The sequence below is a fragment of the Melanotaenia boesemani genome, chromosome 9 (genome assembly GCF_017639745.1).
Source record: "Melanotaenia boesemani isolate fMelBoe1 chromosome 9, fMelBoe1.pri, whole genome shotgun sequence".
Taxonomy (NCBI): Eukaryota; Metazoa; Chordata; class Actinopteri; order Atheriniformes; family Melanotaeniidae; genus Melanotaenia; species Melanotaenia boesemani.
In genome coordinates this window covers 20240225-20256186 of record NC_055690.1, presented here as the reverse complement: position 1 = coordinate 20256186, position 15962 = coordinate 20240225, and the positions used below count along the sequence as shown (strand labels likewise).

Here is a 15962-nt window from a genome sequence, read left to right as displayed (position 1 = left end):
TCAGAAAGAACTACAATAAAATAGAATATAATTTAATAACTTCAGTTTTCATTGTTTTCAGTACACAAAGGATGTCGACACAGAGGAGGAAAAACAAGTATTTTGGTGTTGTTATTGTGTAATAATAAAATTACTTATAAGCTTATGTTACTTTCATATGGTGTGACATTGGCTGTGTAGACAGATGCAAAAAGCACAAAACAAGCTTAAGGTAAACATTTGGCTTGTTTACATGTGCATATTACAGAAGTATTTCATTTCTGAGTAAAATAGCCAATGTTCAGAAACACTGAGATCACATGTATCATATAGCTACTGCTATTTCTTTTTACTGCATTTTGTCAGTAGACATCACAAGAGGAACAAGGAGTTGACAAAAAAAACAACCAAAAAACAACAATACTTATACACAATGATAAGACAAAGGTATTTTAAAATTATCTTTATTCTTTTTTACATCCCTACACAAAAACAGAGTGGGAGGGGGGGGTCTCATTGTGCCCTTCTCTGTCACATGCAACTTCAATATGAACAGAACAGGAAAATGAACTTCCCAACTCAAGTAACTATTCACAAGTCTAAAGAAATGTTTATTTCCAGGATGGTAAACTTCTTTTACTTTTTTAAACCATGAGTAATTTCCTAAAGCAGCTGGATGCTCTAGGCTTTATTGTAGACAGACAATGTTTAGATTGTCTGTCTGAAAAAAACAAGAAAAGCAAGTCATTGTATGAATAAAAGACAAAAGAAAAGCTGTAATGTTACTGATTCATGTTCCCTTTTTTGTAGGTTTTCTTTCTTTTCATATTTTATGTACCTTATTTAAAATGTGCATATATTTACAGAATCTCAACTTTATTTTTTCTCATTCATCTCTTTTCAGATGGGAAAAAAATTATCTCTCCATCACATTCAGTCTGACACCAAGAACTCAGGACTACTTCCTCACCCAATGCATGCATGCACCCAATGACTCAGTTTTTCGAACCTTGAGAAAACAAACAGATATGCAGTAATCAGGTTCTCAAACGATTCTAGCTGTCCATACAAAAAAGTTTTTATGGGATATAAATAAATCTTGTACTTGCTGAGTTAATTCAGGTATAGATAATGGATGGACACCCTGTAAGGGTCACAGGGAAGTTGGAGCCTAAACCAGCAGTTAGCAGGTGAGAGGTCACCTGCACAGGTAACTAGATTAACCACTTAAGCTAACATGCATGTTTCCGGATTGTGGGAGGAAACCCCTCCAGCAGAGGAACAAACCAGTGACCTTATTGCTGTGAGGCCGATGTGCTAAATACCACACCACAAAGCAGCCTACAGATATATTTATCTTTCATATTAAGCTGCTACGAACATGTTTTTCTCCAATTTGTGAGAGTACAGCAGAGCCCTCCGTGGGCTTCCATCCGCATCCTCCGCAGCACAGTTTAAGTTTATCTTTTACTCCATTAGTGACCAGCACATACAGCACAGGATCCACCACGCTGTTCAGACCGGACAGTGCCAGCGTGCATGAAAAGTAGAAGTGTATGCCTTGTTCAAATTGGCAGTAACTTCCTTTAGATGAGTGATCATTGCTGTTGAGAAAGACTACTGAGCGAATGAGTAAAAGAATGTGATATGGAGCAAAGCAAATTGAGAAAATAATAATCACCCCATAGCAAAGCAGACGTACTTTCCTCTGAGCCTGGGCACTCATTCCAGGACTTTGGCCCACAGTAGCCATTACCCTCCAGTAGCTCACTGCCAAAACTAGAAGGGGCAGCAGGAAGCCAAGAACTACCCTGACTAGATTAAATTTGGCCACAGGTGCTTCCATAGGGTAGGTCTCATAGCAAGTGTCCTTTTTCTCATCATGGGCATCTGTGAGATTGTCATTGTCCAGCACAATGATGTGCAACACCGCCACTCCAACATAAATAATTCCACACTGTAACCAGGCATAGAGAGATGTTCGGTGGGTCTTGAAGCGCAGTGGGTAGCAGACCACCAGGCAGCGATCCACAGAGATGCAGCAGAGCAAGTAGATGCTGATATACATGTTGGAGTAGTAGAAGAAGCCAATTACATTGCAGGACATAACATTTAGCTCCCACTTGTGGTCATTTCTGTAATAATGAATCCAAAGGGGCATGGTAGCAATGAAAAGCAAGTCCGAGATAGACAAGCAGAGCAGGAAAACTCCCAAAACATTTTGCTGCTTCACTTGTTTCAAAATGGGGAAAATAGTCAGCACGTTGAAGATCAAACCAAAGATAAAATTAAAGATGTATGCTGACATCAAAATGTGGCTGATGGCACTTTTTTCAATTTTAACACAAGTTTCATTTTCGAATCCTGTCAATGTCTTATTCATCATCACTTCAGTCTTCTCTCTCTTTTCCGGTTAGAAATTTACCTGCAAGAGGAATTTAAGAAAAAAATAAATACAAGTAGAGTGATTATTTTAGAGTTGAACAAGTTTAAGACAAAAAATAAATAAATAAATAAAAATTCATACAGTTGTCCTGATGTTTCCAAAAGCAAGGTAATGTGGTTCTGGACTACATTACCCTAAATCTAAGTAATAGATCAGGGTAGCAACGACTAAACTGAGAGTGAGCAATTACATGTAGCAGCAATCACTGCTTAATGCAGTGCAAATACAATTTTTCTGCAAAATAAGAATTTGTGATTCTGTGGAGACTAACCAAAATTAAAATTTATCCCCAGCGACAGCTTGATACTGTCTAGCTTAAATCTAACGTGATGACGATCATACTTGATAGATGCAGGTGTTGCCGTTGTTTTGAAAATGAGTAATGTAAGTGTCTAGCATGTTATGAGTAACAAATTATTCTCACCCTGATTTAAATGCATCATTAGAACACAGAGGGAAGGGATGGGCTGATAGTTTAAAAGCTGCACTGACAAACAAGCAGCCTGAGTTCACCTCTTGGACATCTTTGTTATTAATTAGAATTGCTGATGTGATCCATTCATGTTCAGTAGACATGTATTTTTGTTTTTTTTGCCTACTATGCTAAATTTCCAACTCTTAGAACAGCACAGAAAAACTGCTACAACAGAAAAAAGTCACCACAAAATGGAAAACAGCTACCACCATGCTTTTAGCTGAGATCCTGTTAATCATATCAGCATTAATATAATATAATAGTAATTTAGTCTCATATGTTTAAAACGGAAGATTTTCTGTGGTGTTATTTTATATTTGTCTCCTGTCTATGGTTGGTTCCATCTGGCTCAGCTCCGTGTTTTATGGGCTCAGAAAGCATCTAAATGCAATTAACCTTGGGAAAATTCAATAATGAGGCAGCCATCCAAAGTCAGAGCATCTTAAGTGAACGATAATGTGGAGCTTTACAAGTATGCATCTGTGTGTGCTGGTGTTTTTTTTATGTAATAGATTACTTGTTATTTAGTCATAAATAAATAGGAAATGTGCATGACAAAACTATGGTTATATTGGAAAGTTTTAGTAATTCTTACATAAGAGATTTTTTTCAAAACCTTCATAGGCTGCGTCACTATTAGTCTGTATTATATGATGAACAACATTTTGGGATTCCTCTTTTGGTCCTGTCTGTAACTAGTCCATGCACATTTTTTTATTTGTTTAAAAGAGCCAGCTATGTGTTTGTTTATGATATATGCAAACATAAAGTGAGTTTGTACTGACTTTGTCTTACTCTCTATGTGTTTCATGCTAGATTTCCTTTCCCTACCAAACTGAAAAATGCTGCACTTCATGTTTTAAACTTAGCCCCCTGATACCAGAGCAATGTGTTAAAAGTGATATAATCCAACTATAAATTTCCACAATTATTCCTTATCAAGCAGCTTTCTAATGGACTCTCAAAGGTGCTATAGTGCCCACCACTGGGAAAACAGCTGATAAACATTCACCAATGCAGAGAATCAACATTTCAACCTAATTTCTTTGAAACATTTGCTCAATCTCAAGTATGATCTGTTTCCCCTTGGCAGTAACTAACTTAGGGTTTGAAAAAACTAAGCAACTGATGTTTGTTTTAAAAAGAAAGTGTTGTACTAATTAAAAAACATTACCTCACATTTGTTGCTTCCAAGAGGCAAAGAGTTTCAGACAAATTCCACAGCTGCTTCAGCTTCAGTCCAGGCAGCTCAGAAAACACGTTTCAGGAAAGAAGACCTCCAGAGCTGCTCTTCAGAGCAAAAAGACAAGCAGACAAACAACCCGCTCAAACGATCGCCCAGGAAAGTTAATCGTCTGTGCTAGAATCTGCAGACAGCTCCGATTTCTCCCTCTGTGTGTTAATTTTGTTTTGGCTGAGATGGTTTCCTGTTGACAGCAACAGCTGAAATGTCAGTACAAATCCTACACAGGCAATGAGACACAGTACAGGAAGGGAAGAAAATATGTACAGCAGGAGGAGAGTAGTTTCATTTTGCACACGTATAAGACAGGAAGGACTGAGGTGTGGACCAACTGAAGCCCATGATGAAATATAGTGCATACATGCTTCTACTTTACATACACGATAACAGAAATGAGTTACAATAATGCCCTGAAAGACAAAGGAAAAAGCCACATATTATAATGAAACTTTGTGGGCAGACAGCTGTATACATGTTTTATGGCTCATAACAATGTAAAATAAAAGGGCAAGTTTTTTGCAGAATAACCTAAACATAGAGCAGAGCTATTAACTTAGTTTTTATCTTTTTTTATCATTTTTTTTTATATTTCTTCAGTCTAATTTTATTTGACACAGAGTGTGGCTGATCACTCTCAGTATGAAGCTGCATCAGAAAACTAAAGCATCTATTGTGTCAATGCAGACTGAAAATGTGATAAAGAGATGGGCTGAGACTGATTTACATGCAAGGGGTTCAGTACCAGGGGGTATGTACCTTGAGTGGGGTGTTTAACACCCTTGCCAGCTATGAATACTTTGTATTTTCTTATTAGCAAGATCACATTAAGCTATACCACTGAGAAGCAGAACCACAGAAAAAGAATGATTCATTTTGGAAAATGTTCAACTTCTTTTTGATATGATGTAAAATTATCCAAACTGGACTTCCCCACTATTTACAAGAAGCTTCACTTACCACATGGTTCTTTCAGAATACAGATTACCATCTGTATTACAGCTGATACTGGAGATTACTTCCTTCATTTCAGAAGTCTTCAAAAAGCATTCAAAAGACATTTTTGCTCTGAAAAATGATTTTCTTACAAATAAAGTAAAATATTCCCAACCTTGGTATGACTTTGGAGAGTGAGGCATTAAGAATAATAAATAAAGGCATACAAATAACACTAAGATATATGCTGCTATCATTCTGAAGTGATTCTGATTTGTATAAAAGCTTTTCTATTTACTTTGCACTCAGCTCATAGTGTTATATTTAGTTAGTTTTACAACCTTCCAGAGTGACTAAAACTACATAAACTTGCAAAACCACAGTTTTATCTTGTCTCTATTGTATAGTCAATAATTGGTCCCAAATTCTAATTTCTTGTTAAAGATAAGAGCAAAACACATTACATTTAGACAGTTTTAAAAGCAATGCTATTGCTCTGAAATGGTCTGTGGTTTAACACCCTGTGCGTACCAATGTCATTAACTGAAAGTTTTTCCAGGAAATTGGTTGACTTCTTAAAGCATCCGTTTGTGCTGTGTAAAATTATATAAAATATATATATATTTCATATAAATTATATAAAAGGTGAAATTTGGAATATAGCAGGGCTAATTGTTACCTATGACATTCTTGTTATTACTCCTACATGAAATGCAGACATGTAGAGAATAGAATGTTTTGCAAAATTTAGGAAAAGAACTAAACAAAGCATTTTGTTGCATCCCATTTTCTAATAGCAATGTATCTCAAACATGACATTTGAGCTTGTCACCCATTGACAAAAAACATAAAATATCATGTTTCAAGTTTTCATTGCATTTGTATGTGAACATTATCTAACAGGTAAGAATTGTTTTGGTTTACTCTATTTCTGGTGAGTTCCTGTCTGCCTGTTTCCGTGGTGCAGCGTATAAGATAAAAAAAAAAACTGACATAATCAGAAAAAACACAAGTAAGCCATGGGTGTTGTTATAAGTTATGATGATGTATGGTTCTTCAATGAAAATTCTTCACATTCATTCAGGTCAGGTCTGGAGAACACTTTCCTTTTATTTCTCTGCACAACATGTACAAACAGGTTGAACACACGAGGGAACATGCTAAGAGGCTGGGCAGACTAATACACAGGTTTCAGACTGTAACAAGTACAAAGCAATGACATTAAGAACAAAGTGTCATCATTTTATTGGATAATTTTCAAAGCAATTATCATTTTCCAATTTTATATATATATATACATATCTATGTGTGTGTGTGTGTGTGTGTGTGTGTGTGTGTGTGTGTGTGTGTGTGTGTGTGTGTGTGTGTGTGTGTAAAATTCTTTTTTTTCTGTTTTCTACTATTTCATCAAATAAAGATACAATATAAATTTACTTCAACACTAATTCTTAAATTATGTTCTTTTACTGAATCGTATTAATTTTCAAAAGTTCTCTACATGAGTCAATAGTTCTACACGTGGGTCAAGCCACATATGCTGTCGGGTGCATATAATGCGTAGGTAGACATGTGTAAGATGGAAAAAAAAAATGGGTAGTTCACATTTGTAGTTCTACATTTGGCTCACATGTCACATAGAATGTGATTCATTGTTTCCTGCCACCATGAGGGAAGCACATAGAAAATTCTACGTTTTAAATGCATAAGATGAAAAATTACGCAACTTCCTGCAAGCCATTTAGAGATCTCCCACCATGACGGAGAGTGATTTCTGAGGAAATGTGTGAGAAAACACCTAAAATTCTGCCACACAATCCCCATCACACTACATCTGTAGAGGTGTGAAACTTATAAAAAAAATCCAAGCAGCTGTTTCCATGAAACCGAAACCTTTTGTTAAATTACACAAAAGGAGCTGAATGGAACAGCACGACTGTTCAACTCAGTCAAACTGGACTAAATAGCTTATTATATAGTTTACATACTAAACATTTGCTTCCGCTCAACGATTCACTGATACTGCTAATCTATGCATCCAGCACAGAGAACAAGCAACCGCCACACAGATAAGCCTCAGCTGCTGTTCAAAGAGTGTTGCTATAAAGCAACAGCGCTGACCACCACACCACCATCCTCGCTGATATTGATAGCAATGCAAAAACACCATCATCATGGTTATGTCAGTTTATGGTACTAGAGATGGTGTAAACCAAACACTGTGGTTTAGTAGGCACTTTTTGCACCTATACTGCAGCTACGTTTTTGTTCTTCAGTTTCCAACCACAGTACAGTTCTTATAAAGCCAATAATGCCATTTCCGCTTCTGCTATGGAGGATAATGCTACTTACTGGAAAAATGGGTGCCACTGTTGACTAAGACAGAATTTTGTGGAAGGAAGAAGTAGAGGTTGGTGAAGTGCATTAAACCTGTGTCCACCAAACCAAAGTTCAAGTTCAATCATCTAGGCAAATTATTTCCACAGTTTTGACGGCCCTGCCGTCACTTGTCTTTTTTTTTTTTTTTTTTTTTTAACGTTGGTTTGCAAGAGCTGTGTAAGCTCATTAGTGGCATAACCAACACCTGGGCTCTGCCCGTTTAAGATCCTCACCTGCCTGCAATTGGGGTGCATTCCAGGTTGTACTGGAAAATTATCTTGGCTCTGGCATGTTTGCTGTATTGTGCTCTACACACATTTCCATGCATACATTCACAACCTACAAGACTGATACTGACCTGTACACATTTTCATGGTTTTTGTAAGTATATTTATGCTTTTCTAAGAAAGCACCTCTGGCCTCCTTTCTATTTTGTTGTAGCTTTGCGCCAGGCTGTAACACTTTCTACTTCAACTGTACTTACAGAATACTTACTTTTCTACTTTGCTCCAAAACTGTGAATGTTGCAAACAGCCCTACATAACATGACTGTAAACACACAAAATCAACATGAATTGAAATATTGGAGTCCCACATGATTCCTAACCCTTTTTAAGTATGGAATGTAACACAGCAACATTTTAGACATGTAGACAAATGTTACCATTTAATAGTTTTTGCTCAGACTAAGCTGTTTTGCATTATATCCTGTTACCTGTATCTTCTAGATAGAAGAACCCCAGAGTAATAAAAAGTAGGAAATAAATCAACAGCCCTTAACATCTCCAACCAGAGATTGTTGCTAAAACTGCTTATGTCCATTCTATGAAACGTGCTGCGAAGCTACAGGAGGAGACATATGTTAGACATTGTTTTTTTTTTTTTGTTTTTTTTTTATTTGTTTGTTTTTCATTTTTGCTATATATCCAAACATTACATATGTGGCATTAATCTGTAGAAGGGTGACAGTTTACAGTCTATGAGAACAAGATTTTAAAATGAGCAAAAACCTGAAAAAAATTAATTGCTGCACCTTTTTCCTTTTACTAAAAACTGAAAAACCAGTTGAACTGAAACAAACACAAGGGGAAATTAACAAAAATTTATAGCCATTCTTTATGGGTCAAAGCTGTAAAAAGCTATTTTAGAATTTTAGTACATAATATACACTATTAGTCAATAGTTTGGACACTTTCCTATTAGAGTTAATGGGAAAGTGTGTCCAAATATTTGACTGTTACTGTACACCTCATAATGATAAGTATTTCATACCTCCTTCCAATTTTAAATAAAGTTATAGTTTTGTCTTTACCTGACTCTTTGTATTTCTTTTAACACAGCATCTATCTGATAACTACTGCTGCGTTGCAATTTTCTATAATTTTGTAAAGTGTTTTACACAGTTGATCTGTTCTATTTTAAAATGCATCATGCCGCTTTGGTCTCTTAATGCACTTGATGGACAAACAGCAGGTCACTGGTTCTGTTGCCAGCTGCTGCTGATGAGAGTGCAGTCAAAATGTATGTTACACAACCATGGACGTGACTTAGCCAGAGCTAACGAGGTTTTTGTTTGTTTTGTCTTTTACTTGATGGCTATCTTAGGAAGCATTTCCCAGCTGACCTGAGTTGATGACATGAAAGGAATAAAACCACAACATTGTTTACTTTAGTCCACATTACAAATTAGGGAGGTTCTTTCTCTGAGAGCCAGGAAACTCCATTTCTCCAGAAAGAAAATGGCATGCGATGCTAAACCTATTCAAGTTGCAGTTGTGTAATGAAAATGGGCCTAAAGTGCAGACTCTCAGCTTCTACATCTTAACTGTAGAAGGCATTTAGTATTTCAGGATGTTAGAGTAAGCAGAAGTTGACAGTTTACAGTTTCTCCCTTAAGCTTGGGTAATGATTTGTGGTCTCACCTGCTCTGCACAGGACAGGATGTGGTGATCACAGCTCTGTGTGATAAGGGTCATGAAGTGATGTATGCTGATGTGTTTTCCTGTTTGAACTTTGCTTGCTCTACTGAAGTGCGAAATCTGCTCAATAAAGAGGCTGCGCTGGGGTTGAGACTTCAGAGTTGACACCAGACACTCTCTGAGTGCTGAACCACCGTCTCTCCCCATCGCGATGAAGCTGACTTCACTCTGAGTTCTTTGTGTCTTATTTTATGATAGAAAAATACCCATCACAGGACTTTATGTTTAATTTGACAAATTAACATGTAAATGTTAGCTGTTAAATCTTTGTTGATCCATTGCAGACCAAGACTCTCTGGAGCCCATGAGCATTTTCTTTGTTGTGCCTCTCTGCCAGACATTTATAGTGGTATACTGCAGCAGTTTGTTTGTTGTAAGATTATGAATCTGTCTGTCTTTAATCTCCTTAGTTTGACTTACATTAGAGATTCTGCAGCTTTTGGGGGTTAGAAGGAACCAATAAATAGAAATTATTCCTGTCCAACAGCTGTGTTCTGAAGAAGTTCTCAGATGACTGTGATTGTTGGACTGATCACTGAGGATGACGACGTGGAATACAGAGGACTGACGCAGAACTTTGTGGACTGGTGTCAGCAAAACCTCCTCCTAATCAATACAGGGAAAACCAAGGAGATGGTGGTGGATTTCGCAGACACCAGTCTGTTGTCCCCTCCCTGGTGAACATCTAGGGAATGGACATTGAGAGAGTGGACTCTTCTACCTGGGTGGTCACCTAAACAATAAACCGGACTGGACTCACAACACGGACACACTGTATAGGAAGGGTCAGAGCCTGCTGTATCTTCTGAGGAGACTGTGGTCTTTTGGAGTCTAAAGACCTCCTATGACTCTTTGGTGGAATCTGCAGCATCACAGAGAGGGAGAGGAAGAAGCTGGACAAAGTCATCAGGAAGTCCAGCTCTGTCCTGGGCTGTTCTCTGGTGTAGGAGGTAGGTGGCAAAATGGTCCTGGTAAAATGACATCCATGCTGGCTCATGAGTCCTACCCCCTGCAGGACGCCCTGTCTGCTCTGGAGAGCAGCTTCAGGGACACACTGATCCATCCTCGCTGTGTGAAGGAGAGATACTGCAGGTCTTTCCTCCCTGCTATTTGTCAGACTTTACAATGAACACATATAAACTGTGTTTATATATTATTTATATACATGTTTATGTACAAATTTATATACTTTACATATTCACCTGTCAGACCATATACTGTACATATTATTACTTATTGTGTGTGTTCTTTTTACATCACCTGCATGCTTCTGCTTATTGCACCTGTTCTGTACTGTTACTTATTCTTATTATTATTATTATATACATATATTATATGATGTGTATATATATATATATATATATATATTATATATATATATAAATATAATTTTAATTTAAATAAACAAAATCTCTTCTGACACCATCAAAAGGCAGTGTAAGTCTTCAACAAGTTCCAGAATTTAGTTATGGTGCAGACAACCAAATATGTGATATGAGATGTATAAAGAAAGTAGGTGTCAGGAAGTTAATGTTGTCTTCTATGGCTATAATACATCTTAGTCAGTGAAGAATGGGCGGTCACTGAGCCATTGCAGAATATTGCAATTTTTTGCCATTAAAACATCTGGACTGTGTGGCATTGTTCATCTGTGCTGTGATGTCCCAACAAATCCACTCTGCTGCACAAAATAAAGAAAAGAATATATACATATACATACAGTACCAGTCAAATGTCTGTACACTTTTTTCCATTAGATTTAATATACTGTAAATAAATTGTTATGTGCAGCCAGTATATCCCCACATGCCTCAAAGTTTTAATTAATCAAACTGCTTCTGACTTTGGTCATGTCATCAATTAACTCTAACAACCCAGTGGCATTTGAAGCCATGCACTGTAATCACATTGTCTCCACCTTATGCAACAGCGTTTTTTCATCCATCCATCCACTGTCTACACACTTACTCAATTGCAGGACAGGACACCCTGGACAGGTTGCTATTTCATTACAGAGCCAGCACAGACAGACCAACAACCAAAATTCCAATTAACAGTTTGTTTTTTTTTATTCTGAAAAAAACGCTTACATCAATGACATACAAAGACAAAATAAACATCTTTGAGTTACCTGAAGCTGGTGTTCTCTTAAAGATTTCATGCATGCTCTGGAGGAACATGCAAACTTCCTTAAGAAATGCCCCAGATGAAGTTTGAATCATGAACTTTCTCTGTTATAATTTTTACAAAGTCAAAAACCAGCCAATGCCATTTGAATGTCCAGTGTAATCTAGCTGGGGTATATAAAACAGCAATATGTATAAATAAATTCAAAGGGTGATGTGAAAGTTTTGTCTTTTCCCAAACTATCTGAAGGGAGTGTGAGACTTTGAAAACCCCTGTTTTAGAGCCATCTGACAACCTTCCTGCCTGTGCTTCTTGATGTTTCAATGTTGGACTTTGTAACCCAAAAGTTGGTTTAAGTATGTGTAAAAATATATAAATAAATAAAACAAAACAAAAAACAAAATTACATAAGTTACCAATTAACATGAACTGATTTTGTATTCTGAAAACGTATCATGGCAGGATATTTTTGGAGATGGATTATCTAACGATGAACTGTTCTGAATCTTTTCAATGCCAGCCTGTTTCTGTTGTTCACAGTTTTAATTATCATAGTCTTGGGTCATATGTCTCCTTCAAGGAGTCTGGTCTTCAGGAGGCCAACTAGCCTATGTATGCCAGCAACTCTGCAGCTCGATCATGCAACTCCAAAAAATGATGACCAGTCACATTAAAAGATGAAGCAAAATAAACTATGCTTCATAATGCTGCCAGTGGGCAGTACTGTTTATCTCAGCAATGTTCAGCAAGCAGAAATGTTTTTATATTTTTTTTATCTTAAGCACAGCTTCATCTGCACACATGGACAATGACTCTAAGTAAGCACTGCAGATGACATTTTATGTGCAGCTCTGGTTTTCTATATATTAAGAAGTGATGACAAATCTAATGTTGCTGCAAAGGATTCTTAAATAAGCTTTAGTATATGATGGGTTGGGAATGAAAAACTATAGGATAAACAACTAAGATAAAAAAATTCAAGGACTCAGCTTTAAAACTGAACAGGGCTTTGAATGGTCTTGCAGATCAGTGCTTTGCATAGCAAGTCTAAATTAATTTTAAAAAACAACATCTGAAACCTTTCGTAGTAATTAAGGAATTAACTAAGGTAAAGAAAGTATTTACCATTTAAGACATGCACTTTTGGTGTCATTCGAGTTAAATGATAGTCCTGAAACCCACAATAACCTCTTGAGCACATAGGCAATTGACTTTTGATGAAAATACCTCTTTCCCACAGACTTTATTGAAATAGCCTCTTAACAAAACCCAACACAACATTGAATTGCTCCTGCTGGAAATAATCAATTTGCATGCAACATGCTGTGTGCATGTGTATGGCTTTTCATCCCAGGCAGAGCTACAGAAAACACTAGACTTAAATGAAGCTGACAATAAATGAGCATGGGGAGGTCTCAAAGGTTAAGAGGACCAGAAATAGGCTACAGTACAAAGAAATTGCAGTACTGCCTGTCTGGAAGCTTCACAAATTTAGTAAATGCCAAAATGAGCACTTCAGTTCAAAGAAGCATCTTTAAAAGGATCATATTGATAATGTATTTTTCTTTAGAAGCGTATGTGTAAGTTTAGAAAGGAAGTTATTTTCCTTCCATTCTAACCACCATTTTATGGTGGTTTCACCCTGCAATACTTGTGCTTTGTTACTTCCATTTTCCCACACTGACAATCTAATCCTTAATCTTTGTAACTTAAATATAACAAAAGAAAAGAAGGCAGAAAAATATTAACAATCCAATAAGCAATAAGCTCAGGTTGATGTGTTAATTTATTATCATCTACACAGACAGAGTACAAAGAACCCCCAACAAATGCATTAATTTGATACAATAAAAATTCTTTATGCTGATGACTATCAGGTATGCCTCTTTTCATTATTTCCCATTAAAATTATAGTCAATTGCATTTGCTCCAGCAGATGAGATATATTTTCATAAAAGAATTACCTTTCGTAACTGAAGATAAATCAAACCAGACCAATACAATGGCACTTTTAGCAGAAAGCATTCATTTGTCATCATTGGATTGAATGACATTTCTTTTTAGTAAATTAATTGAGGCAAAATAGAAACTTTAATTCTGGTTTCAGGTAGAAGATTTGGTTCCATTTATTTTGCTGACTACGTGGCAGGTCTTCCCTGGCATTGTGAAGGTAATGGCCAAGAAAAGTGTATTCCATCGCAGAGAGATATAACTGCCATCAACTGACAGCGATAAAAGCAGAAACCGTGTATCATTTGGCCATGATGATGGACATGGTAAAGGAGGAAAAAGTATGCATTTTCGCCTGAAGTGTGCCCATCATAGAATAGAAAAACCTTTGCCTCTGTACTCACAGGGTCTTCTTCACTCAGTTTTTGTTAAAAAATAAATACCTGTCCATGGACAGCTTTTTTTTTTGTCTGGGCACACAAATTCCTAAATTCATCTCGTCTTTAAGTCCATGTCAGGTCCATAGAGCTGTGCTGCGGCACTGATATCAGTAAATTTGAACAGAAATTACTAGTGGCACATCTAGAATAATTTGCTCTCCTTCAGTGAGAGAAAAACAACTGTCACTCAGTGAAGTAAGAAGTAATTTATTGCTGCAGTGCAAATGCTCCCTCTCTCCTTTGTTATGTTCTTTTCAAAGCATCCTATCCATTATAGAAACCCTGAGTGACAGTTATTTTTTAATATAATGCTGAAAAAAGCAATTGCCTGAATTTGGCTCAGAAGATTTTTATTTGTAGATCTGTACACGCTCAGGTTTGTGCATGTTTTCTCTTGCGAATGCTGAAAATGTGTACAGATAGTAAAATGATACAAGACAAAAAGAACACTGTTGAAGGTTTGTATTTGTTAGGAACGCCAGGATCATCATTCAAACATGTTGTACACAGCCTAAACATATTAGACAGCTACATTAACTTCAGGTTACACATTTCTATACTAGACCATCATAGCTACAGAATGTTCAATGACATATCTAAATAATTCTACTTCACAGAAACATGCAAAATATAGACAAGAAAGGTAGTCAATAAATGATCTAAATACTCATAAAACCTAGTTTAGGGACCCAAAATCTAGCATTTTTTATCCAAAATCAAGAAACTTGTCTGCTTCTGCTGTAGTCCAATTATCTGCTTGTTACTTACAGTAAAACACAGATGTGACAGTGTGTTAGTCATCATTACAATGAGCTGCTTTGATTTAAAAGATTAATTACAGTCAGTATTTTGTCACAATGGGAGCATTTTCAACACTCACCAGCAACTAGTGAAGTTGCATAATCTGTTGGCTGGAGGTAGAGCAATTTCTTTGAAAAAATGGTAATTGGAAGTAACATACAGCCCAGCTGCAGAGTCCATTTAAACCTCAGATGTCATTTGTAATTATATATATTTTTAAAGGAATATACTGTGGCTCAAAACTAGCGGAAATTACTAGAAGATTCATATCAGTACTTCCAGTCTGATATGAATTTACTGCAGGATATGAATGTATGAGTGCATTTGAAAGTAAGAATGACTTTAATGCATGCATTCACTTAGGTAATTACTAGAACAGAGGAAGTCTTTTGTCACTGTAAAGGGCCCCATCACTGATACTATTAATAGTATTTTATTGAAGGCATACATTAAGAATGTCTGAAATTAATATCAGCCTGCAAGCTGGTTTATTTGTATTCGACTGTAAAGAAAAACACCTGCAGTTCTTGGTTTATGGTGTGCCTCACCTTGAGGACTGTGGCAGCATGAGAGAAAAAAAACATACTGCTATTTATTTCTGTGAAAGATTCAGGTTTAAAGTTTGACTCTGATATTATCTGTAAAGATTTGCCATGCTATACAAGGAGAGAATGTGAAACAGAGTCAGACAGTCTCCATGATAAAGAGTTCAGTAATTCAAAAGATGATAGAACTCTAATAAAAGCAAGGGTAAAGGATTAAAAAGGAGTCTCGAGGACCCCTGGCTGGAAGAGATTTTCTTGCAGAAAAACTGGCACACAGCAGATTCTGAGCATGGAGAGTCGAAACAGCTGGACATTTTTCTTCTTAGAAGCCTATGATTTTCTGCAAAGTGGTGTCTGTTCAGAGTCTGTGTGTAAACCACAATCATTTCTGTCTCCCATGTAAATGAGTCCCATGTCTCTCTGTGGTCAGAGAATGCTGACCCTCTCAGTGAGGCCTTGCAGATCCGCATCCTCCCCACCATCCTCATCATCAGAACCTGTTGCGGGGGGAGGGGGCACAAGGTGAGCGGGGTATGACAGGGTGTGCTCACGAGCAAACATTTGCCAGCGGCTGTCATCACTCTCGTGGGTGATGTAACGTTGGCCAAGTTTATTCTCCAGCTCTCGCAAGTCCAACCACGTCTGGTAGTCCTGAGAAATGATGAATA

At 36.9% G+C, this 15962-nt stretch overlaps 2 protein-coding genes across 5 annotated transcripts in view; both read right to left on the bottom strand.

Annotated features, from left to right (window-relative positions):
* Positions 1-426: 426 nt before the first annotated feature.
* gpr184 (G protein-coupled receptor 184) lies at positions 427-4375 on the bottom strand. Of its 2 annotated transcripts, none has more exons than XM_041993882.1 (2): positions 4075-4375; positions 427-2404 (listed from the first exon to the last, which is right to left on the bottom strand). In XM_041993882.1, the coding sequence occupies exon 2, from the start codon at positions 2363-2365 to the stop codon at positions 1340-1342; it is 1026 nt and encodes a 341-aa protein (XP_041849816.1). In that variant the 5' UTR covers positions 2366-2404; positions 4075-4375; the 3' UTR covers positions 427-1339. The 2 variants fall into 2 exon arrangements, with proteins under 2 accessions (XP_041849816.1, XP_041849817.1); XM_041993883.1 differs by having other exon boundaries at positions 4080-4375.
* A 10022-nt stretch (positions 4376-14397) lies between these two features.
* prkd2 (protein kinase D2) overlaps positions 14398-15962 on the bottom strand; it is a 35591-nt gene continuing 34026 nt past the window's right edge. For all 3 annotated transcript variants that reach the window (XM_041994954.1, XM_041994953.1, XM_041994955.1), the window contains one exon: positions 14398-15945. In XM_041994954.1, coding sequence (XP_041850888.1) covers positions 15721-15945 — 225 coding nt within the window. In that variant the 3' untranslated portion in view covers positions 14398-15720. The remainder of the gene's footprint in view (positions 15946-15962) is intronic.

What these genes read in the sequence shown, in the direction of transcription:
- gpr184 (XM_041993882.1), bottom strand. Translation starts at nt 2,365, where the DNA reads ATGATGAATAAGACATTGACAGGATTCGAAAATGAAACTTGTGTTAAA.